The 24,098-nt window shown below is 45.3% G+C and overlaps 1 protein-coding gene across 1 annotated transcript in view; it reads right to left on the minus strand.

The window, feature by feature from the left end:
* Positions 1-24,098, minus strand: part of FASTKD1 (FAST kinase domains 1) — a 272,895-nt gene that overhangs the window by 19,546 nt on the left and 229,251 nt on the right. The window contains exons 12-13 of the mRNA XM_086956076.1: positions 6,796-6,909; positions 3,287-3,428 (exon numbers count right to left, since the gene is read on the minus strand). Coding sequence (XP_086812202.1) covers positions 3,287-3,428; positions 6,796-6,909 — 256 coding nt within the window. The remainder of the gene's footprint in view (positions 1-3,286; positions 3,429-6,795; positions 6,910-24,098) is intronic.

Consider the following 24,098-nt stretch of genomic DNA (forward strand, 5'->3'; position numbering starts at 1 on the left):
AAAATTAATCAAACACTGGATTGGACACAAAAGGAAGGATTACGTGCAGTGGAGGAAACAGACATGGACTGAAACAGAAAATAGTAAGTGCAGTGACCAAAGGCTTTCGCAAAGACCTCAAAGTCATACTCCAAATAGTCTTTTGTCCAAAAAAGGGGCGATTTCCCCTACGTGCAGAATAGTATTCCAAGTGCATCGAATACCATTTACAATAATAGGAGGTCTTGTCTGCAACACCTGAAAATTCAACAAACAGCTGTGAAATTTGGAATGCAACGGTTCCACTGTAGGGATAAACAGCTGCTTGTGCAAGGCATCTACCAACAGTTTCAGCCAGTGAGGTATTTTCAGAAACCATCAAAGTCCAAAACTACATAATACACAGAGTACGTGTAAAGGCTTTGACAACACCACCTCTGCTTCTTCTACATTGTACATATAGGATCTGTGTATCTAACACTCCCAGTAAATAAATCAAGTATTGCTGGATGAGTATAATGTTTATGGATCTCTGAAACAAATGGTGCCTTATTAGCTGAAATCACTGTGGTCTCTTGGAGATGAAACACATCCTGCAACGCCTATGCATGTATAGATTTCTCTTTGGCTCGTCCTCTTAATTAGGAGTTTCACTTACTAAAGAAGATAGAGAGAAACCTGATAAAAATAGGGAAGAAACCACACAGAGCTCACAAGTGGGCCTAACCATGATGGAGGCCATTGTTGGTTCCACCAAATCTTCAATTTGACTATGACAAAGATGTGTAGATACCTTCCTATGACAAGATTGATTTTCAAATGCACAAGGAATAATACACTTCGAGAAAACTCATCAAGCAATCAGATAAGTCCTCTTTAATTAAACGCTAAATAAACAGGTTGCCTTTCAATTCCCTTATACTTTTTTTGGGGTCTGTGATTAGCGTATTTTGTAGTTCTTGTGAATTTTTAGGATTATAAGCATGGAGTTCTTATAGATAAACAAATCAAAATATGTACTATCACCGCAGAAAGCACCTACATTAGCTTTGAAAAGTACTGCCATAGAGAAGTGAGAGAAAAAGGGAGGGTTTCGGATATTGCTGAGCCACGTTTCGTAGCCCCGAGTACCGCAAGTGTGCAATCTAGATATCAAAAACACTCCATGTTATGGCCGTCTATAGCACATTTTATTTAATACTAATAATTAAATATGCAAAAGTTTAAAGATTTAGCTTCGGTTCAAGGAGACAATGTTGCAAAATATTTAGGTGAAGGTCACTATTAAACCAAGGAAGTGAACAAAAAAATCTCAACCACTAGTATTTTCTCAAGGCTGTTTTCCAGTCCATCATTTTTTGCCAACCATGCCACCTCAGATTAGAGCCAGTTATATATGCACACCAGCCTGGGTACTGCTTCAATCTGAACATAAGTAACTCAAAGTTGGGGCTCTTTGGTTAGGTACAGCTTGGTTCCAATGGGAGAGTAAGCACAGACCCCCCCCCCCCCCCCCCCCCCCACTTGGGCATTCTCTTCTCACTTAGGGCAAAACTGATGAGTTTAATGCTTGGAGTATTCTCAGCCACTGGACTTGGTCATACTCCAAATCAGGTTATCTGAGACCCGGAACACAATCAACAAACGGGATTAAAACAAGTGTAAAAATGTGAAAAGAGGACAGTACTGAGTGTCCATCATTAACCTACTCAGAATGCACCCCTGTATCCGTACTTCTGCCCCGGGCTCACCCAGACACATGGTCCTCCCAGCATCAGTGACAGAGAGGGCTCCTGGTACAACTTGTTCAACATCCACACACACTGCTTTTCACATGGGTACATCTCAGGTGCAGCCTTTCTCACTGTACTCCACTGGACCACAGGGAGTTCTGCACTTTACCGGGCCAGAGTGGCTTCTGCATCCGTACAGCTCCCCCTGGATCGATGGACATGTTTCAGGAGAACGGAGGACTCTTCTCAGTAGCACATAGCTACTCTTGGGCAAGGAGTACCTACACTTCTTTAATACCGTTTTAACCACTGCTTACCAACTGATTTAGCATAATTTTGTGTTATGTTTGTGTTTTCACCCCACAAAATAGCGAGGGTGCACAGGGGCCGGTGTTAGAGTTCTGCTGTGGGCTGTTTTTTTAGCAATCTGGGGGGCTATTTGGGCGCTGTCTCTGTTCTTCTGATACATTCAGCGGCCCAGTGGGAGTCTGAGTGGCCTTTCTAGAGGTCGGATGGGTGTTCATTACCTCTGTTTAGCACAGGTATCATCACTCCCTTTGTCTCTCGGGCCGGCCCATTAATGTCTGCACATACTGAGCGGGGGTCAGGGGGCCTGAGTAGAAGTGGCCTCACTTGTTTCACCAGTGTAAACTAACGCGTGCATTTTTTACCCCCACCTCCTAAAGTTTTTTTATAAGATTACACCAACGCAGTGATATGAGGAGTGTTTATGCAAATGTGGGCCGACTTTTTTTTTTGTGTGCCCAGACCGATTTTCATTCCCAATCCAAACCTGCTCCTGGCAGGTTTCTAATCTTTCCAACGCAGTAATAGGAGACAGCCCCTGCATCGGCCCGGCCACCCCAAACCCGTCTACATCTTGTCCTCACCAGCTGCCCGCATTTGATTGAAAGAAAAATGTGAGCAATTTCCGGCCATCCAAAACAAAGCACAGCGTCCCTGAAGCAAGCACCGTGCTTCTACACTGCTGATGCAAACTACAAGAACAGAGTGCACAAAGGACATTACATTTAAAAAAAGAGGAACACCGCAGTAACGGACCCTGTCGCCAGAGAGAGTCGGAAACATTCAAAGGTGGGAATCAACCAAACATACCCACCAAACAAAAGCAGCCCTTTATGAAGGGCAGTAACAGGAGCCAACAGAATGCATGGGCGGTGCTTCACGCCCATATTCTGACACTACAAGCCTCGCAGAGCAGCGCATGCGTGCTGCTAGGCTGGACCTAAAAAACACAACATAATGCATAACCAAAACCAGTGGCATAGCAAGGTCAGGTGGTACCCGGTGCGGAAAATTTCTGGTCACCCCGGCTTGACAAAATGGCAAAAATGTGTGTTTAAAACACATTTTTGCCATTTTGTCACCCCCCTCCCACACCAGTGATGACACCCGGGGCGGCCGGGCACCAACCGCAACCCCCTTCCTACACCCCTGACCAAAACAGCCAATAAACCAGAAGTCCCTAGGTTTAAATACAGTTTTAGCAATTGAATATTTAATTTAGATAAGAGAACATTACTAAAAACATGCATGGAAAATAAATGATGAACCTTTGAGCGTCTGGTGGAAGATCTCGGCTTGTAATAGCTTGACTCTCTGGTCCCCAATTCGTTTTTAATAAATCAGACAAAAGTGTATTTCTGTCCATGTATGGCAGGGGTTTTCGGTTCCTATCCAGAACACATTCAAAATCTGCAGGAAAAATAATTAATAGTTTACTCTACATACAAAAATATTAATATGAAACATTTAGCTAGACCATAAAACTGTTATTAAGCGAAAACATTTTTAGGAAGGACAACAGAAACATAATTCAGTGCTAAGCCAGCCATTCATTCATGCATTCACTTGCTTATCCATCCATTCACCCAACCACTTGCTTGTTAACGCATTCAATCACGGACTCATATACACAACCACACACACTTCACCAATCGGCGATGAAGCACATCCACTAGAAAAAATCTAAAAGCCATACCTATTACCTGTGCCATTGCTAGGTTTCCTCTCACAAATTATTCAAAGGACACTGGATAGAAAACAAGCGGGCCACTCTGTAGAGAGTAAAAACTACTATGGACCTTGAAACATTCAACCCCCCTGCCACTCCCAACCTAAAACTTGCCATTGCTGATGATGACTGTCCAACCCTAAATGAAAGAATGCAAAAACATGCTAGTGAGATGGACTGATAATAAATCAGTGCTACATTTAAGAGGCCACGTTCCCATTTTCGACTCTTGGATGGGCAGTAAAAAGCAGAACTTTAGTGGCACGGATTGCCATTGAGGCCCATGACCCTTTCTTATGTAACGCAATAATGTATTTTGTGTGTCTAAGTTTTTACCACAATGTGCTTACTTGTGATCACAGTATAAGGACAGAGCTTTTGCCACGAAGAAGGAAATTACTTTATAGATCAAGTTGTTCTCACCGATGTAGGACTATCAATTAATGATGCATGATAGCACACAACTGACCATGAACATTAACATAAATCACAAATGATAAAATATCCATTTAACTTGAAAAATTGTGTACGATATATTAGAAAATCATATATCGTATGTGATTTAGAAACATCAATATTAATGAGCAACAGGATCAATACACATTGTATAAATTCAGAACAGGAAATACAAAAATACATAGCCGTGACATAAAAAGTGACTGAAAAATTACACAAATATCAACGAAAATAGATCAAACTATTATACATAAACACATAACCAAAGGCTCATTTCAGAGTCCATATATACTAGATCACCCTAGATAGACATGCAATATTCATTCCAAGCATAAATATGTCTATTTGGGCAAAGAACCCTTGTGCAGTTAATGTCAACGTTTCGACCCCATAAACAAGAGTGTGGGTAGGCAACATTGCCATGGGATCTTCGTCAGGACTATAAACCAAGAGTGTACAGCCTGTTTAATCCCTTCGCAGCGGGGGTAATTCCCCCGCTGTGCTGAGGGGCGTGCACAGCGCCCCGGTGCTAGTGACGAGCTGAGGCTCGTCACGCCGCACGGTGGCACTGTGCTTATGACGAGCTGAGCTCGTCCTGACCGCGCCGGTTTCTTAGAACGCTCAGCACAGCCGGGGAATTAGCCCTGTGTGCGAGCGTTGCACGGCTCATGACGAGCTCAGCTCGTCATGAGCACCCGAGCACCGTGCCTCATGACAAGCTCAGCTCGTCATGAGCAAGGAAGAGGTTAAGAAAATTTCTCTTGGAGAGATTAGGAAACTAGATTGCACACTCTCCCTCAGAGTCAATCAAAAACTTAATGTCTGGAGTCTATACACAAAGGACAAATCAAGAAAGGAGCCAGTCAAAGGCATTCCTCTACTGAATACCTCTATTACTTCTCAAAATTACTCAAAGGAGCAACCATTGCTTCCTTGACTACTCCAGCATTATGTTAGCTCGGAATTACTTGGCAGCACGTCTCGCGACGATCACAAGCACATAATATTACAGAATCCTTTTACCTACAACGCTTTGCTAAATAACATTCATATATAAGATGTTGTTGTTGCAATTCCCAAAGTACATGAATCCGATCATAAACAGCAATTTTATGATGGAGGAGGAGAAAGAGAAATTTCAGAATATAGGATACTGTCTCCCTAATCAATTATTCATCACAAAATGGTATTCCACAACCTATGATCAAATAGACTTCCAATCTGAATCAAGATGATTACAATGGAGGTAATGCATGTGTAGTCTCAAAACTGTTAAATTCCCTCACCCACTGTATTAAAGGCATGCTTCATCATTGGGTCTCATCCTGGTCCCTATAAACCAGAATGGCTCAACCATATTCCAGGGAGCACTTGAGAAATTTTCCTGCCAGAGTCTTCCGAGCGATAAAAATACCTTATGAACACCCAGTTATTCCTTTAATAACAGGTGTCCATGGTATATAAAAATAGACAGGTGTCAATGGGGTATTATGACCCTACACCCTTTCTAGTTTAGGCATGTTTAGCTCTTTCTTATAGGCCACTATGGGTCTCAGGCTTTAATGAGGACTTAAAAATAATATTCTTTCATCTAACAGTCTGCCATCTTTCTCTAAATTTCAGGACAAACAATATAAATCAATATAAATGTTACAATAATAATATATAACAATATAAATAAATTTAACAATATAATATGTAACAATAGAAATCATGCAATGGGTCTACTCATCCTGTACTATTAGCTTATATTATTATCTCATATTGTGGGAAAAGCACCATGAGACATAAAGAGGAGGGGCATGCCCCTATAGTCACATACTCACCAAGGGTGCCATGTTGCCTTTCACCTCCTATACGTTCCCTGGTCTCTTCTTGTCTGCCCCACAAGAAGAGACCGGATGAGTATAGGTGTGCAAAGCTCTATCTAATAGCTACAGAAGCAGTTTCTGGTCGGGAAGCTGAGAATGAGCCTGAATTTATAAATAATGCGATGATGGGGAATGGGCTCGTCCTGGAAGATGTATCATATGTGGAGTGCTCGATATACTAGAAATATACTAGTTATGAACTATATAAACAGTTGGTTTGAAATTAAAACATTGTTCTTTGCATTGCAGGACTATAGTTACTTGTAAATGCCATGTTTTCCCTTGCTTAGTAAACGTGCGGAGTAGATGTACGCATCTGAGGCAAGACATGAAGATCCCTGGTATCTACGATGAAATGTTCAGATTTTGGCATTAAATAACGCTGTTACTTTCTGAAGGTTGACTAAATTCTGAAGCTAACAATTATGCCACAACCAATTTTTCAAATGGGCGATACCCTATAACTGGTGAAGTTTTTTTCTCTGCTTATACTTCACACTACTCTACACTTAGACCTCTTAAACTATCAGGCTAGGCTGGGAACACGGAGCAGCGGATTTATCAGTTGACATATTTTCACTGCCCGACTATATCTTTAACCACGCCTTAAAAAATATACTGGTAATTATGCTAAAAGTACAGCGATCTCTTCTTATTTTCTATAGGCGCAATGTGCCAATTCCATCACTCATCATCTAATGCGCAGTTGGTCACCACTTACCTATGGTATAATAATAGGGCGTCTTCACAGATATCCTTGCATAATTCATTCCTCTCAGTAGCTCTCCCAGCAGTTGGTTCACTTGATGCTGCACTGCACTGAGACTGCCATTACCTGTTCAAAATAAAAACAGAGTACTATTGACTTAAATAAATGATATCTTGTATAAGGGCACATTTCAAATCTGTATAGATCGAATACTGGGGGCAATTTTAAAGGCCGCTCAAGAAATAAGATGCCAAAATAGGAGCAGTGGTCAATATTGAATGTTTGCCCATCTGGCTTCCTGCCCTTTCGCAATACTAAAATGAAAATCTAAATTTTTAACACAATGTTATAATTAATTGTAAGAGTTTACAATGTTATCTTATCAATTTACATCCCACCATAAACCAGCTGAAAAGTATTCCAATTTTGTGTGAAGGCATTGGTACAGTTATAAAAATTGTTCTGAAAATGTAATGTACAAATATTTTTACCAAGTCATAGGTGTAACAAAAAATTACGCAATATGAATATTTTGGGCAAACCAGGCTCACTGTCAATAAATCACTAAAATCTCACATTAGAATATATGTCCTTTAAATATGCTTTCTTTTTTTATTTTTTTTTTATTTTTGAAAACCTTTATTTTCAAGTCAGTGCACACAGCTATTTAGCCATACATCCCGGAGGCTAGGCAGCATATCATCGATCAGAAGGCTAGTGTACAAGAAGCATGTTACCAAAGCGTGCCAAGGTTTTATTTTCTGTTTTTGTAGGAAATTAACTAAGACAAGAAAAAAAAAACACCAAACTAGTGCTAAGAAGCAAGGCAATTTAAACAGTTGTGCAACAGAGCCCGAACATGGGAAAGGCTAGGGTCAGAACAGTACCCATTTGCAAAACCATAGAGGGGGGGGAAGGATACAGGATAGATCTGCGAATAGAACGTATGTTGGAGCCATAGACTACGGGGTCAGTCGTTCTTCCAGGGGGGCGGTGTCAGGCGGTATGCAAATGTCACCCCTATACTCGTTCAAGACCCCCCATATCTTTTGCCACTTTTTGGGTTTACCCCTGGCCACATAGACCGTCTTCTCTCGGAACATACACCAATCCATGTTGGCCTTCCACTGTACCACCTTTGGGGCTGTAGCAGCACCCCACATCTGTGCAATATCTCGTTTCGCGACCATGTTTCCCAGGGTGACCCATTGGGTTTGCGCACTGTTATAATCGGTAGGACCCCACACATTCAGGAGGCAGCGTCGGGCCTCCGCCTGAACATCCACCCCAGTTACTTCACTCATGATCATATGTATCCACCTCCAGTAGGAGGCTACTGCACTGCACTCCCAGATAATATGCATAAAGGTGGCTAAAGCATCACAGCCGCGCCTACAGAGGCCGTCCACTGAATGACCCATGTGTATCAACCTGGGATCCGTCACATAAACCCTATGAAGAATCTTTAATTGAACCAGCCGCAGCCTGGCCGGGATAGCCACCTCCTTGGGGGAGGACACTGCACATTGACAGTCTTCATCGCCTAGTTCTACCCCATCACGCACCCACTGGTCTTTCACCCCAAGGAGGAGGTCAGTACGGACATTAATACGTTTTTTTATAAATTAAGGAAATGCCATGTGGCCGTCCAGCACCCTATCCTCTAACGGGGAATACTCAGGGATCCTCTCGCCCTCCGGCATAGCTGCTAGAAAAGCATGACGCAGCTGGGCGTACCGGAAATATTCCGTTCCACCCAGCTGGTACTCTGTCTGTAAAAGAGTAAAGGATTTTATCTCCCCATTCACAATCATGTCTTCCACCTTAGATATGCCTATCTTGTCCCACTTGTCGAATCCCTTCGTGTGCCATAATTTGCCCATTATTTCAGAATCAAAAAGAGGGGTTGCCATCGTAAGCCTACCCTTCCACCCCTGCGACTTTGTAATCGCCCGCCATATGTGTACAGCTGTCTTCGTTGGTCCCGACATTAGACCATCCAGAGATCTAGAGTATAGCGCCCTATGATACTTCCCGTCGTCCAGGAGCCACCGATCCATGGCATAACCTGGGTTTACTGCTGGACCGTAGAGGCCGTGATTAAGGGCTGCTAACTGGGAAGCCCAATAGTATCTCCGGATGTCAGGCAATGCTATACCCAGTCATACCACAGGAGCGTAAGCTTTGTAATGGCGATGCGTGGTCTGCCATCCCAGAGAAGGGCCCGTTGCAAACCCTCGACCTCCCTAAAGTAGCTGGATGGGACCGGATCCTGGGTATTTTGTAGAGCATACAGGAACCTAGGCAGGGACATCATTTTAAACAGTGCCGCACGCCCAGGCAGGGAAAGCAGGAGTTTTCGCCAGCCCTCTACGTCACGCCTGAGACGGACGTGAGGGGGAAGCAAGTTATTCATGTAGCGGACCTTGGGATCCGTTGAAATATAGATCCCCAAGTATTTAAATCCCTGCCGCAAAACCTGTATGCCGCAATCCCTTGGAAGTCGAGGCGTCCCCCCTCTCAGCATATACAGGTGCGACTTCGACCAGTTAATAACCAGGCCAGAGTGCCGACCAAAGAGACGGAGCACATCACACACCACAATGAGCGACTTACAAGGAGAGGTGAGATACAGCAAGATGTCATCAGCGTATAGCGAAACCCGGTCCTTGAATCCAGGGGACCAGCGTATTCCGTTTATATCTGGGTGGTGTCGCAGCCACACAGCCAACGGTTCAAGTGCCAATGCAAACAACAGGGGCGACAGGGGGCAACCCTGCCTGGTACTCCTGCGGAGGGCAAAGGATGCAGACACACGACCATTAACCGTTACATTGGCCAGCGGACTAGCGTACAGAAGCTTGACCCACCCTATGAATTCCGAACCACATCCGAACTTCGCTAACACTGCCCACAGGTAGTTCCACTCGAGGGAGTCGAACGCCATCGTAGCATCCAAAGACGCCAGGACGGCTGGCTCCCTGAGCGTGTGGGCCCTGGCGAGGGCCCCATGCAGTCTCCGAAGGTTAAGGGCAATGTTGCGGTGTGGAATAAAGCCCGACTGGTCCGGGTGCACCAAGTCGCCAATCACGCCAATCAAACGGTTGGCTAGCAATTTGGCCAGAATCTTGGGTTCAGCATTCAACAGAGAAATGGGACGATACGATCGACACAGGTCTCTGGGCTTCCCTTCCTTATGAATGACCACAATGGTGGCCAATCTCTGGTCCAGGGGAAGCATGCCAGTCTCCCGCGCCTCCAGGAACATGTTCCGCAGGGGCGGGGAGATGACATCAGGCTTAATCTTATTGAGCTCCACGGGTATACCATTGGGGCGCTTTGCCGGACCTAAGGGAGCGAATGGTGAGGGCAATCTCATCGGCAGTAATATCTCTATCCGAGTCGTCCCGATCCGCTTCCGACAGACACGGGAGTTCCGCCTCTGCCAAAAGCTCCTCGGAGTCGGTCTCGGACTGGTCAGAGACCGAGGTTTAAACAGCCTCAAAATAGTCCGCAAATGTCGCGACAATGGCACTCGGATCGGTGACAGTCACGCCGTCCTCTCCCAACACCTCCGGGACCACCCGGCTGGCTCTCTCTTTTTTGTCCAACCAAGCGATAAGCTTGCCCGCCTTATCCCAGACATCGTAGATCCTACCCTGTTGCTCTCTACCCATGACCTTTGCAGCGTCAGTGACAGTAGCCCGATATTCTGACTGTTTGAGTGAGAGAACATGGAGTAGGTCCGGTGTAGGATCGACTTCCAGTTGGGAGTCCAGATCCTGAATCTCAGAGTCGATACGCACCACATCCTCGTCTCTGCGTCTCCGAACATCAGCAATAAGGGAGAACGCCTCACCCCCTCAAGACCGTCTTAAATGCCTCCCATAGGGTGACAGCCGATGCAACCGAAAAATAGAGCTCAATAGCCTTGGCCATGAGCCCACGAGTCCTGGGGTTGCGGAAGTACCACGGATTAACCGATACCACCCTCTCGGTCACCACAATGTCGAAGTCAAAGGACACCCAGACCGGGGAATGGTCTGAGATGCCCCTAGCCATCAATCGGGCTTCAGAAACTGCCGATGCGTGGGCCGCTAGAGCCAGAACATAATCGATTCTGGAGAGGCTTCCATGTGCCCCTGAGTGGAATGAGTACTGACTCTGGGTAGGATGCATGAGCCGCCAGCAGTCAATAAGTCCCATAGTGTCCAGGAAGTCGGATAGCCACGATTGCGAACTTCGGAGATCTCTGGGTGGATGCCTGTCTAGGGTCCCTGAACAAACTGAATTGAAGTCGCCTCCTATGATAAGCAAACCCTCAGGTAGACCCAAAATGGCGCTCCCAAGATCCTGAAATGTGTTGTTTTGCAACCCAGGGGGAACGTAAACCGAAACCAGAACCAAAGACCGTCCCTCCCATCTTCCCGAGACAGCAACGTACCGCCCCCTCTCATCAGCAACACTAGAGTCAATCTCAAGGGGGAGAGACGCGCGCACCATGATCCCCTCCCCCCGGGACCCCGAAGAGAACCCAGAGTGTGCCACCATCTTGAATCCCTTCCTATTATGCGCTTGGCACGTATTTCCCACCAAGTGTGTCTCTTGTAGCAAAATAACGTCAGGCATACATCTCCTAAACAGTTGCAGAACCACACCTCTCTTTATGCGATCCCCCAGCGCGTTGATGTTCCAGCACAATACTTTTAGTTTCCTACCCCCCATCGTCAAATCGTGGGCCTTTGCCGATCCTGGCAGGCATCATAGCTACACAAGTAGAAAAATTACAGACTTTACGTTGCCTTGAAGAAGAGAGAGAAAAAAGGAAAAAACACACAACCAACAATCGAACCACCCCCCTCCCTGCACCCCTGCATCAGACTAAATAGCCCCCCCAACCAGCAGTGTGCCTGCCGCCCCAGAAAACTACGCTACAGAAAGACCCTAGAGGAGAAAGGAGATCACGCAGGCCCCCCCGCCACCCTCCATAACGAAACGAAGGATATGCATTATAAAGTGCAGTAATGTGACATCGGTTGTCGCCAACAGTTCCACCGTCCGATAAAGTTGCGAAAGTGGACTCTACTCCTGTTGCTCAGGGCCTCCCGAGGCGCCCTCCGAATGTTCCTCTCGTTCATCATGTCTCTGCGGCAAAGTGTCCAACCACTCTCTCACCACTTCAGGTAAATCGAAAAATATAGCACGGCCATCATGTTCAACGCGCAGTTTCGCAGGGAACATCATCGAGTATTTCATCCCAAGGTCTCTAAGGCGCCTCTTCACCCCCGCGAAACTTTGTCGCTGCCGCTGTACAGACCGAGTGAAGTCTGGATAAAAGTTTATGTCCGCATTCTGGAACTTGAGCGGCCCATTCCTTCTTGAGGCCTGCAGGATAGCGTCCCGATCCCTGAAATTAAACAGCCGTGCTATAATGGGTCTCGGCGGGGCACCAAGTTTCGGGCGTCCCCCCGGCAGTCTATGAGCTCGCTCTACTGAGAAGAAACGGCTGAGGCCCGCAGGAGCCAGATGAGTTTGCACCAGGTCTTCCACAAAGAGATCAGTGGCCGATTCCTCTGCCCCTTCCGGTACACCAATGATTCGAACGTTCTGTCGCCTGGCACGTCCTTCAAAATCATCCATTCGCCTCGAGAATAGATCGTTGGCTGTATCGTTGGTCTTACCCAGATCGGCTCTAATCAAATTGATCTCAATCGCCAAAGTGACGACTTTATGCGTCAGGACCTCGTGTTGTTTGTGCATCTCCGTTTTGATGCCCGCAATGGCGCCCATAACGTCTCGAAGTGTCGGGTCCGACGTGTCTGGCGACTCTTCTCGATGAGAGTCCTTTGGCCGGGCAGCCGCACCTGGTGAATTCTTCTGCTGGGCGTAGCGATCCATTTTGTTCGACTGGGAATAAGTAGTTTTCCTACTTACTCGATTTGTCGCCTTGTTTGGCTCGCCCTTGCCCGCCATGATGGTTTCGGGGACCAGAACAATGGGTCGTACACCAGGGCCTCCCCGGCTATGCAAAGCGACTTCCAAGTGTCGCGGCCACCAGTTGTTCCTCAGCGATGGATCACTCCGTAACTCCGCGTGCTTCGTAGGGCCGGTGGAGTAGTCACTCTCACAGCACTCCGTTTTTGTGTTACAGCGTCGCCGTCGTCAGCCACCACACAGACAATAGCACGTCCCTGGCACGACTTTCCAACACGGTGTAACTCCGTCTAGGAGTGTCGGATTTTGAATCGGACAGCGGGTCCCGTCTCAACAACCGTTCACACACAGTATTCCACTGCCGTGGATCAGGATTTCCATCAGGATTTATGCGGAGGGTCGGAGGGTCTCCGGAGCTCCGAGCTTACGCGGCCATCTTGCTTGCCCGCGAAGCTCCTCCTTAAATATGCTTTCTTAAGACCAACTGGTCAGCAAATGTTTTGTTCTAATATTTTAAGATGAACTCTAGGTAGGTGACTTTTTTTTTTTTAACAGCCTTTAAAAGCCATTTTATGATAATCCTGGGTTTCACTTACAGGCAAAATATTTCTGAAGATTAACAAACTATACTAACATTTTGAGCGAGACCGCTGCGGAATCAGGACACATTTCTAAACATCTCCAAGGAAGACAAACATAAGATCCATAATTACAGAGCAAAAATAAACAAATTGCAAATCGGGTTTAGAGCACTGGCATACTACAAGACATTGTATTCCTGCGCTTCCTCTCAAACCCTGCATTATCATGTCTATTGAGATCATGCAAACCCTTATTACTCTCAATACTGGGGCACATGTACAACTTATCATCTGATGCACAACGTCATAAAACTAAAACCAACTTTCCAAAAATCTAAACAATCATTTAAATTGTCAAAAGACATGACTTTGAGGAACCAAAAACAAACAAAAAACTTCTCTAACTTTGAGTGTTACTAATTTCTTAACTAGGACCTTCTCAGCCTTTAATATCCTTGTGCGACCCTTTAAACAAATTTACTAGCCCAAACAGCCACATAGGCAGACCACACGTCAATAGCTTGTCTGAAGTGACAGGCTACGCAAGGCAAACTCTGGGCAGAGGCAGACCTATGATCTGGAGAGCATGTGATAAATCTAGTGAAGCTACAGAATAAGATCTCTTCCAAAGCAATGAGTAAGTCTGTCCTCCTTTCAACTGATGTATTATCACATATATTTAGGGCCTCTCTTCTACATCAAGTCCCTTCCGTCTGAGTGCCTTTTCTCCCACCGGGAACTACTAGAAAGCTCGGTATGTAAGTACAGACAGGCCATTTGCAAAGAGACCAGATGAGTTTTTATTGGAAGCAGAGCCAGAAACCCACAATCAGATTAAAAAGACTGGCCTACATTATAAGAGCAGTTACACATACTGTCTGGTTCCCAACTTAAGTGGTCCCACTTCAACTTCCTACACAATAATCTCCTCTAACTGCTCTGAAGACCTCTATGTGAAAAAATTAAAAGGCTGGATTTTTACTTTAGCACGTCTCAAACTGCAATCCATGTATATAATATCCTAGAGCACAACACCCTTGAGAAGACCACTGTTCTTATGGTCCTGGATTACACTAACATTATCATAACAGAGGACAGATGCTACCACTTGATACGTATTACATGGACAAAGCATTCACATACCATTATATCTATGTGGCTGCAGTGCCTCACTGTTACGAATCGCACTCTGTATTCCCTCACCTGCATTGTTGGTAGTTTGCAGTTTTAGTTTTGTTCAGTACAATAGCTATTATTGCATTAGCACTGCATACTTGTAGTTGGAATTGGTCAACAGTGGCCCTGCTACTGGCTGGCATAAAATGTATTATGTAGCTTTGAATGGCATTATTCTGTACTTAATTTGTATACAAATATTAGATTGTAATTTGTCCTGGGCAAAATATCAATAAATAGGATTTCAAATAAAATCAAAATAAAGGGCAGGCACATGCTCTCCACTTACATTTGCAGGGAACGTGGCCTCAATGACTCATCCAAACCAAAGATGCACAGATGATATAAAATGAGAGTTGGAATTGCCCTTATTTGACTCCAGCTACACATCAAATTCTACTTACAATAAGCTCACCCCTGCCTTATCATTTGGTTTCTATCCAATCCAGATTGACAGCAATTACCAATGAAAGCAATAATGATGGGATATCAAACTTATCTAACTTGAACCAAAGAAGCTCAATCAATCCAGTGGACCATTATGCTGAAGATTAGGAACATTATGGTGACGATTAACACCACATCGCGACCCACAGATTTGTTGGTCCTTAATGTAAGTGCTACTACATTATTCACTGTAGACATCCCTCAATGAACGCCATCCTAGGTCTTCAGGGGCCAAAAGGAACAGTCTGGCAATTGTGAAGGTGCTGCAGTATGTTCAACGCAAACACTTTCCTAAGAGGTCTCAGAATCACGATCAAATGGTAATTCAAAGTTTAAGTTCGCATATTTCTGTGGATAGGGATTCCGAGACCTTTTCAAGTCTTTGTAGAGGGTCATAATCTTAGTTATAGACCTAAGGAGTGGAATAGCATTGTTGACCACCATTTTGGAGGTACTTTAAATCCATCCTTGATTAACCATCAGGCCATTGATGAACTAATATTTTGAGACTCAGAGCATGGTCCCAATCCAATCGCCCCCACTTCTGCCCACAAACCATACCCAAATGAAAGACTCCGCTTGACCTCAATAAAATAAAGTCGTTGGTCATTCTACTGCACTTGTTACATCACTCTTTCACTCTCCTCTTACTTCACCTCCATCCCCCAACTAATCTAAAAAAGGCAACGTACTCATCTCCTTGGATTATGTCAAGCATCAGATCTGAAGAATAAAGAAATGTTTCTTGACCTTATTCGAATTGGTTTAATCTCATCAAACAGAGTACCTTCCTTTCAAGTACAACTAATTTTATGTCACTTTGCGATAAACGGAAATGCCAATTCGGAGATGTGAACGGCTATCTTTGTGGCCAGATTCAAATTCAAATGTCAGTAATCCATAAGCATTAGGCCCCTCCTTCATTAATTTGAAGTAATGTGGACCAATAAACTCAAAACACTGGGCATAAGATTAAGCCAGCCAAATTCTTAAGTATACATTCCGAAAGTGTGGATGCCAGGGCCTAAATCGGCCTTTTCTCAGCCTCTGCTGGGCAGCCAAACTTGTCCCTAACTAAGTTAATATTAGGCGCTGCAGCATTAGGGCCACTGATTGACTGTCGTCAGTTGTGAGGCCCAATAGTATGCACGGATATCGGGAAGAGCAATGCCGCCATCGTACCAGCGCCCAACGAGTTTGCACATGGCTATCCTCGCAGGTTTATTGTCCCAGAGGAGATTAGTAACTTCGGAGTTTATTGCCTTAAAGTAGGAGTCGGGCACACAATATTGCATATTGTGAGTGGCATATAAGAATCGAGGCAAAGCCATCATTTTGAAAAGAGCCGCCTTACCCAGCAGGGTGCCGAATATCACTTTGCAGCCTTTGCTGCGGTGGTTGAAGATTGAGCACCCGGAACTCGTCCGGGTCCGAATTTGAAGGAAAGTGACTCTATATATACTGGAACAAAGTAAGGTACAGTGTGTATAGAGTCCCCAGTTCCCAGAGGTTTGGCAGAGGCTAAAGTTAGATATAACCTTACTCTCTAAAGTGGAAGCATGGTCGAGCAGTAAGGCAGTATCAGAGGACAGTGTAAAGCATTTGTTGTACACACTCAGTCAGCAAATGGTCTCACACACTCAAGAACTGAACTCTAGGCCAATTGTTTTGTAATAAAAATATATAGTTGTTTATTTTAGAACCACAAGTAGGTATCATAAATACTTTCTCAGAATGAGATGTTGCAATTGAATACTTTCAAATAGCAATAGACTTTTAAATGCAATAGCTACAGTTGTTGCAATATGTAACACAAGTTAAACACAAAATAACATTGAGCTCAATGGGAAGTTTTAAGTAAATGCAATAAAATCAGTTTACAAATGTTTTTCTTACTCAGGGCTGGATCCTGGATTCAGCCCTGGTGCATTTCCTGTAAACAGCTGAAAGAAATCGTTTTTGTTACACAGGCGATTTTTAAGGAATGTTTGTATGTTTTGAAAATCGACACAAAAGAAATTTTGGTCAAAACCAAGCAATACAATCCTATGGAGGAAAATTGAATTAACGGTAAGTTACAGTTATAATCACTTTTGAAGGTCAGTGCTGGGCACAAAGATCCAGCACTAGGATCTCTCCTGATAGCAGGTGAGTAATTTCGTTTTAGTTGTTCGTATGATTTTTAAGGAATATTTCAAAGTTGCAAAACTCAACACTTAGAAGAAATTTCAAGTGAAAACCAGCCAATGTTACTCTATGGAGAAAATCAAGTTATCGGCCTTTGGGTAAGTACTCGACTGACAGAATTAAGGTTCTGGGATTAGACTCCGGGGTCTCCCAGGGTCAGGTAAGTACAGTTGTTACACCCTCAGCGGCACAGGGGCAGCTGGGTGCAGAGAGAGTAGGCCCAATGTTATCCCATGGAGGATAGGGGGCCTTCGGTTGGTGGCTGCTAGCAGGCAGACCACATGGCTGTGGGAGCTGAGCTCCTGGTCATTTACACAGGGCAAGTGGGGAAGTAGAGTAGGATCGATGCTGCACTCCCAGTGGCACTCAGGCGGCTGGGTGCAGGGTGCTTTTGGGTCTTCGGGCGCCCAATGTATTTCAATGGGAAAGCTGGATGTTGAACAAAGACTGCAGGCTCGTGGACTGAGATTCTTCAGGTGCGACCACCACTTTGAGAGGTAAGTTGGGATGTTGTAGGATAGGTAGGCACCCCGGAGTTGGGCACAGGGGGCCGTGGTGCGCCGGGTGCAGGGGTGTCTTTTGGGGTCGGGAAAGCTTATCCTCAGCTGGTCGCGGTAGGAGGGGTCTCTTGTTGTGAGACTGCAGGCGTCGTCAGGAGCGTCAAGGAGGGTCCTTGGGTGCGGGATTCTTGGTCAACGCCGCCGGGGGGACGTCCTTGTGATCTTTGTCCACTCAGGCCGGGTGCAGGGGTGTCTTTTGGGGTCGGGAAAGCTTATCCTCAGCTGGTCGCGGTAGGAGGGGTCTCTTGTTGTGAGACTGCAGGAGTCGTCAGGAGCGTCAAGGAGGGTCCTTGGGTGCGGGATTCTTGGTCAACGCTGCCGGGGGGACGTCCTTGTGATCTTTGTCCACTCAGGCACAGGCCAGGCTCAGCCGGTGCAGAGTGTGCTGGATTCGCGGTTCCTGGCTGGCACCAGCGGTTGTTGCTGTTTGAGCAGAACCACTGATTGTGGGAGTCCCAGTCTTTAGATGAGCAAGGCAGTCAGGTCCTCAGGGGTTTTCGAGGTTGCTGACCACTGGAGACACTGAGGTTTAGCATGAGCAGGTTCGAGCGTCGACAGGCCTGTAGGGCTGGGGCCAATTCAGTTGGCGTTGTCCTCTTATTAGCAGCTGCACGTCGTCTTCTTTTTCTTCTTCTTGTTTCAAAATCAGGATCTGAGGAAGGAAGGTTCAGGGTGCCCCTAAATACTAAATTTAGGGGTGTTACAGGTAGGGCAAGGGCAGGGACCAACGGGTCCCTGTCCTGGGGTGAGTACACCCCTATCATGCCACTCTCCAGCTGGAGGGGGGCAGGAGCCTCGCTCTGATTGGGTAGGGCTCCCCATTCTCAAAATGGCGAGAGCTCGGAGTTGTGCTTTACCTCGCCTCCCCCACCTGAGGTGTGGGGTTGGCAGAGGCTGGCACATCCCCTTTCCTTCCTTTGTTTTTCCCGCCTGTCTTACCGCCAGAGTGGGGGTCAGAACCGGCGGGGGTCAGTTGCTGAGTACAGCAAGTGGCCTGGAGAAGCTCACAAAGGCGGCATGCCCATCCTGGGGGAGGAGACCTAGCACCTCACCCCAGGATGTGCATTGTTGCAGGCCCAAGAGAGCGGAGGGCTCTCTACCCAGAGGTCCATCAACATGTCTACTGGGTGGCAGCCTCTCAGTCAGGACACAGGTTGTAGGTTAGGTTCAGGGGGCAACTCTAAGTTGCCCTTTGTCGTGCATTTTACATTAAATCCCACACTAGCATCGGTACGGGTTTAATGGGCTAAGAAGTTTGATACCAAACTTCTCAGTCTTCAGTGTAGCCATTATGGTGCTGTGGAGTTCGTAATGACAACCTCCCAGCACCATATACTCTTAATGGCATCACTGCACTTACAGTGCCCAGGAATGGCCCTGGGTACTGTAGGGGCACAGGGCTCATGCACCTGTGCCCACACCACTGGCATAGTGCACCCAGCTAGAGGGGTGACTGAGGTATTCCAGGGCAGTGTGTTTGTGGGCATGGCACACAGGGATGTGTGCCATGTCGACTCTTTGTTTAGTTCTGCACCAAGACACTAAGCCTGCAAAGGCAGTGTGTGTGTCAGGGTACAGGGCCCTCAAGGGTGGCACAATATGTGCTGCAGCCCTTAGGGGCCTTCTCTGGTCACAGATGCCAATTGGATTTAGGCTTCAATGCAGTTTTAGAAAAGGAACACAGGCCCTGGGTACCTGATTGGCAGGAACCCAGGGCACACTCAGTCAAAGTACATCAGCAATTAAGCAAAAAGTGGGGGCATACCATACAAGAAATATGGCACTTTCTCACATAACTGAATTACACTCTTTTGCATAAGGTACAAACAACCTACCAATTAAAGAATTCAGGCCCTTTAAACAAATCATCTACACTACAGGTTTCAATAGGGCAACTAATAGGTAGCCCAACTTAGGTCTAACCCCAACATCTTTTATAGCTGGTTTTATGGACTTTACAGTACTCAGACATATTTTGTACAACAGTCTGATATGAAAAAGAGAATGGCTTTTAAAATGTCATGTCAGTCTGTTGCAAAATCTCCAGAGATTAACTATGTTCCAGAAACTCATACTTACAAGATTAGGGTTGTAGAGAAGCTAAGCTTTGTTTGACAGTCGGTCAACTACTCAAGGTCCACCACATTCTTATCATTTAATTCAGGTATCCTCCCAGCAGCCAATAACTCTACAAAAGGAAGATAGCAGCTTTAAGGGGATTTAGTGCTTTCGGCAGCATGGGGTAACCATGACGAGTCAAATCGTCATCCTTAGACGGTAAATGTTTTCATGATTTGCATATGAACAGTCCTTGGACATTAGCTTTTTCTCACTATTGTTTACACCATCAATAAAGGTTTAGGAGTCTTCCTTTGTTAATTCACAGACATGTTTTATATTTTGCCATCATGCAAATATCATATTGGCTAAAATGGAGAGGGATAGATGCTGGGAGAGGATGTAGCCTGATGGCTAAAGCGGTCGACCTGGAAGCTGGGGAACTGGGTTCGAGTCTCAGCAGGGATGCTCAACATCCTGTGATTCTGGGCAAATCACTTAATCTCCCCATACCTACCAAAACTATAAGGTGTCCATCTGTAATGTAGCTGGTGCTCATGTAAAGTGCTCTGATACCTTCGCGTCGGGTTTGCTCTATATCAAACTCTAAAAACAACCCAAAAAAACACCACGTTTTCTTTTGGAAACCCCTTTAGAAGGAATATGAAAGATGACAAATCAAGTCAACATTCTCAGATGTACCTAAACACAGCTGTAGGATTGTGTTTCAAGGCTGCAGTAACTGAAAGTGATTCATATGGCAATCCTGTCCCCCCCAAAGAAAAAACAAATATGCACTACAATTCAACCTCCTCATACTAGATTAAATATCTGAAGCCTCTGTCGCTCCAGGTCCTGCCCCGTTCTCCTTCTGGTGAGCAGATACCTCAGGAACCAGGTGTTTTTCTCTTTCCGTACAATTTCTCTATTCTCTATTCCTACAACTAGTCCAGTGGATCTTTTTTTCAGCTAGACATAGTAGCTTAATCTCTATTTGTCTTAGCCCTCTAATTTGAAGCTTGTCAATTTTCTTCCTTTTCAAGTCCACAACTAGGATTTCACTAAAACTGTACTAACTTAAATTAAACATCACATTGCAGCCTTTGTGAGCTTGATTATCAAAAGTCAGTTTCTGGATCCACTGGTTACTGGAGACAGTAAAAATCCAGCCTCTGTTTTTGTTACTTCAGACATGGGACAACTTTTATAAAAGAGTCCCTGCTATTGATTGATCAATGAAGTAAAATTGCTTCTCCGACTCATGGATGCCATTCCACCATACACCAGAGTAGAGCTGCCTTTAGATTGATTTTAAATCCAGATACTCAACCATCTGACTGAATTCCAGCGGCAGTGTCGGGGTGGAGTGCTTGGGACTGGCTACCATAACCATGATGACATCAGCATACATCGTCAATGTGTGCTTATCCCTTTCTATATTCACCCCTTGTATTGAATTGCTTGTGATGTCTGCTAGAGCCTCTACATGAGGGTAAATAATATATGGGAGAGTGAACAACGTTGACCAGTTCCCCTCCCTTTTCTAAACTTCTCTTAGTTGCAGGTATTGACCTGCCTCTAGGTTTTTATATTCATTTAGGACCCAGTAAACAGATCTGTTTCCCACTCATACAACTTCATTGTGTGCTTGATGAAAATGCGTGCAGCCACAACCTTTTTCTTGTTCTGTGTACACAGTCAATTATATGTAGTAATTTCTTGGTATTTTCCCAGCACCCTCTTTCAGGGACAAAACCCAAATGATCTGGCTCTATCAGCCCAGGTATTATCCTCCCCATTCTTGCTGCAAGGAGGCCTCTTATCAGTTTGGCATCCCTATTTATTAAATGGCTCGGTAGGAGCTACAAAGGGGATTTATTAGTTTAGCACGGACTTAATACCATTATCCTAATGTACCCATCAAATTCCATCTTCTGTCAGCCCCAGCTCCTGAATGCACAATCAGTATTCCTTGAACTCTTCATTGGTGACGGTCTTTGCACATACACCAGATACGTCTTTAAAGGCGTTGGCTATATATTTGTCATCTTTGTCTTGCATCCTTCCAAACCCTTGGATCAAAGCTACACTTTCTTTGGCTTTCTAGTACAGTTTGCCAGCTGAAAACCTACCCCTCTAGGCCAACCAATGTAATTTCTTAGTTCAATTCTTAGCAGTGCACATTATGATTTGCTTGTGTCAAGCACCGTGATCTGAGCTTTGAGAGATGCACGTTTTCTCCATCTTGGTTTGTACACTTGTCAGTTTATTCCTTCTCTTTCATTTGGTTCTCAAGCTGTTCTCTCTACTCTCCCTGTTTAAATGTGTAGATGTTGACAATATACAACCCTCTACCACTTTTTTAATTGCATCCCAAAGCAGTCAGTCTATCTGCGACATCACCTTTATCATTTTCTTCAATAAATCTTTCTATAGTTTCTTATATTTATTTCAATACTTCTGGAGACCTCAGCAACTGTGACCAGATTGGGTGGGTCTTGCACAGAAATCTGCCTCTACTGTATCAAGGCTGACATCAGTACCGCCACACTTCATTAGTTCCCTACAGTTCTCTGGTTTCGTGGGTGGCTGCCTGAAAGGTTGTTAGTTTTCACTTCACTCTCTCAGGATCCTACCCCTCTCTGTATTTGTGTACACAAGGCATTCTTCTTCAGTTAGCAAGTTACTGGGATCCCTCTCTAACCATGCAGTCTAGGCTCTTATATCACTGCAATCATGGCATCCTTAAAACTGTTGTGAAACGGCATGCATGCTGAGAGTTGCACTCTCGTTTACCAGTCCCTAAAGGGGCGCTGACAGTCTACTCATGTTGAACCTTCTGACCCTTATTTCTTCTCGCAGCTCTTACTGTGCGAAGCTCGGATTCTCCAGCCTCTCCTATTTGTCCTGGTCAGACTCTTTCCCCTTTCTTCACACTAAGCCACTGGGCGCCCTCCGATAGGGGATGCCGTCTTCCATAAGTCTCTTCTCTCCTGAACCGCCTTCCCAGATTCACCTACCAACAGAATACCCAACTGAGCTGCGATTGTCAGGTCACTTTACCCTAACGCAGGATCTGTGTGGCTTCTTCACTGTTTCTTTGCAGCCCAGGAGTCCCTCTCCACGGATTAGACCGTTACCCGGCACCCAGGTTCACTATCAGCTAATTTCTTGTCTTCAAGGTGCATGTGTAAACCCTGGAAATCTTTTTTAGGTTTGTGAAGCATGATTTTGAGGAGAATTATCCAGGGGAGTGCTGTATGTCAATATTTTATAATAAATGCACCATTTTAACGGGATGATTTCAAAGCACGAAACAAAGCTACACTACACTGCAATTTGTGTTGCAATACCCACGTTTTGACAATGAAGTAAATACTGCCACTACAAGTTCTCAGAAAGACAGTGTCAGATCCCAGGGCCACGGTGCAAAGAGGAGCAACTGGTCCCCAGGCTTGGATGCTGTGGTATTTTGCCTCCATTGTCCATAAGACCAACTTACTGTGATTCTGCAAACTGGGGCACAAACTACACCTTGAGTACTTGACTCTGTGGGAACGATGGTAAACAGTCATAGATTTCTTAGGGATGTTAGTGAGAAGGTACAACAGGCTCAGCACTCAATAGACACCCAGCAGCACAATAACATGATTGTCCACGTGATTGTCCAGCCCAGTGTTTATCTTTTAACTCAATAGACACCCAGCAGCACAATAACATGATTGTCCACGTGATTGTCCAGCCCAGTGTTTATCTTTTAACTCAATAGACACCCAGCAGCACAATAACATGATTGTCCACGTGATTGTCCAGCCCAGTGTTTATCTTTTAAAAAGAAAAGTACTTTATTTCATAGTAAAACTCAATACTATACAACATCATGCAAGGAATGGAAGCCTTACAGTCTATCACCAGGGGCAGGCGTCGGGTCTGTGGCTGGGTTACTTCGAGGAGTGTGGGACTGTGGCGGCTGAGTCTGATCGGGAGTACGTCTAGGATAGTGTCATGGGTAGCCACTCAGTTGCTCAGCACATGTTGGCAAGTGCGTCGAAATAGCACCTTTAATTTGAGCACTGCAGTCTGCAAGGACATACAATTGGCAAGTGCAGAGACTCGCCACAAAATCGTACCGTTTGGGCACACACAGATAAGTGGCACAGCAGGATGGAAAGGGAGATCAGCTTGGGCACACTTCTCTGCTTCTGTGATAGTGGCTGACTCCAAACCAGGAGCAAACCAGTTATGCTCTTCACATGTTTGGTGGGTGGAACCACAGTACTTGGGTCCAAACTAGCATTCAGTTCCTCATGCAGGGATGGCTCGCCTCCTTCCCCCTTTTGCCAGACAGGACACATCTTGGCTTTTTCTTCAG

The sequence above is a fragment of the Lissotriton vulgaris genome, chromosome 2_1, assembly GCF_964263255.1.
Source record: "Lissotriton vulgaris chromosome 2_1, aLisVul1.2, whole genome shotgun sequence".
In the NCBI taxonomy this organism is placed as follows: Eukaryota; Metazoa; Chordata; class Amphibia; order Caudata; family Salamandridae; genus Lissotriton; species Lissotriton vulgaris.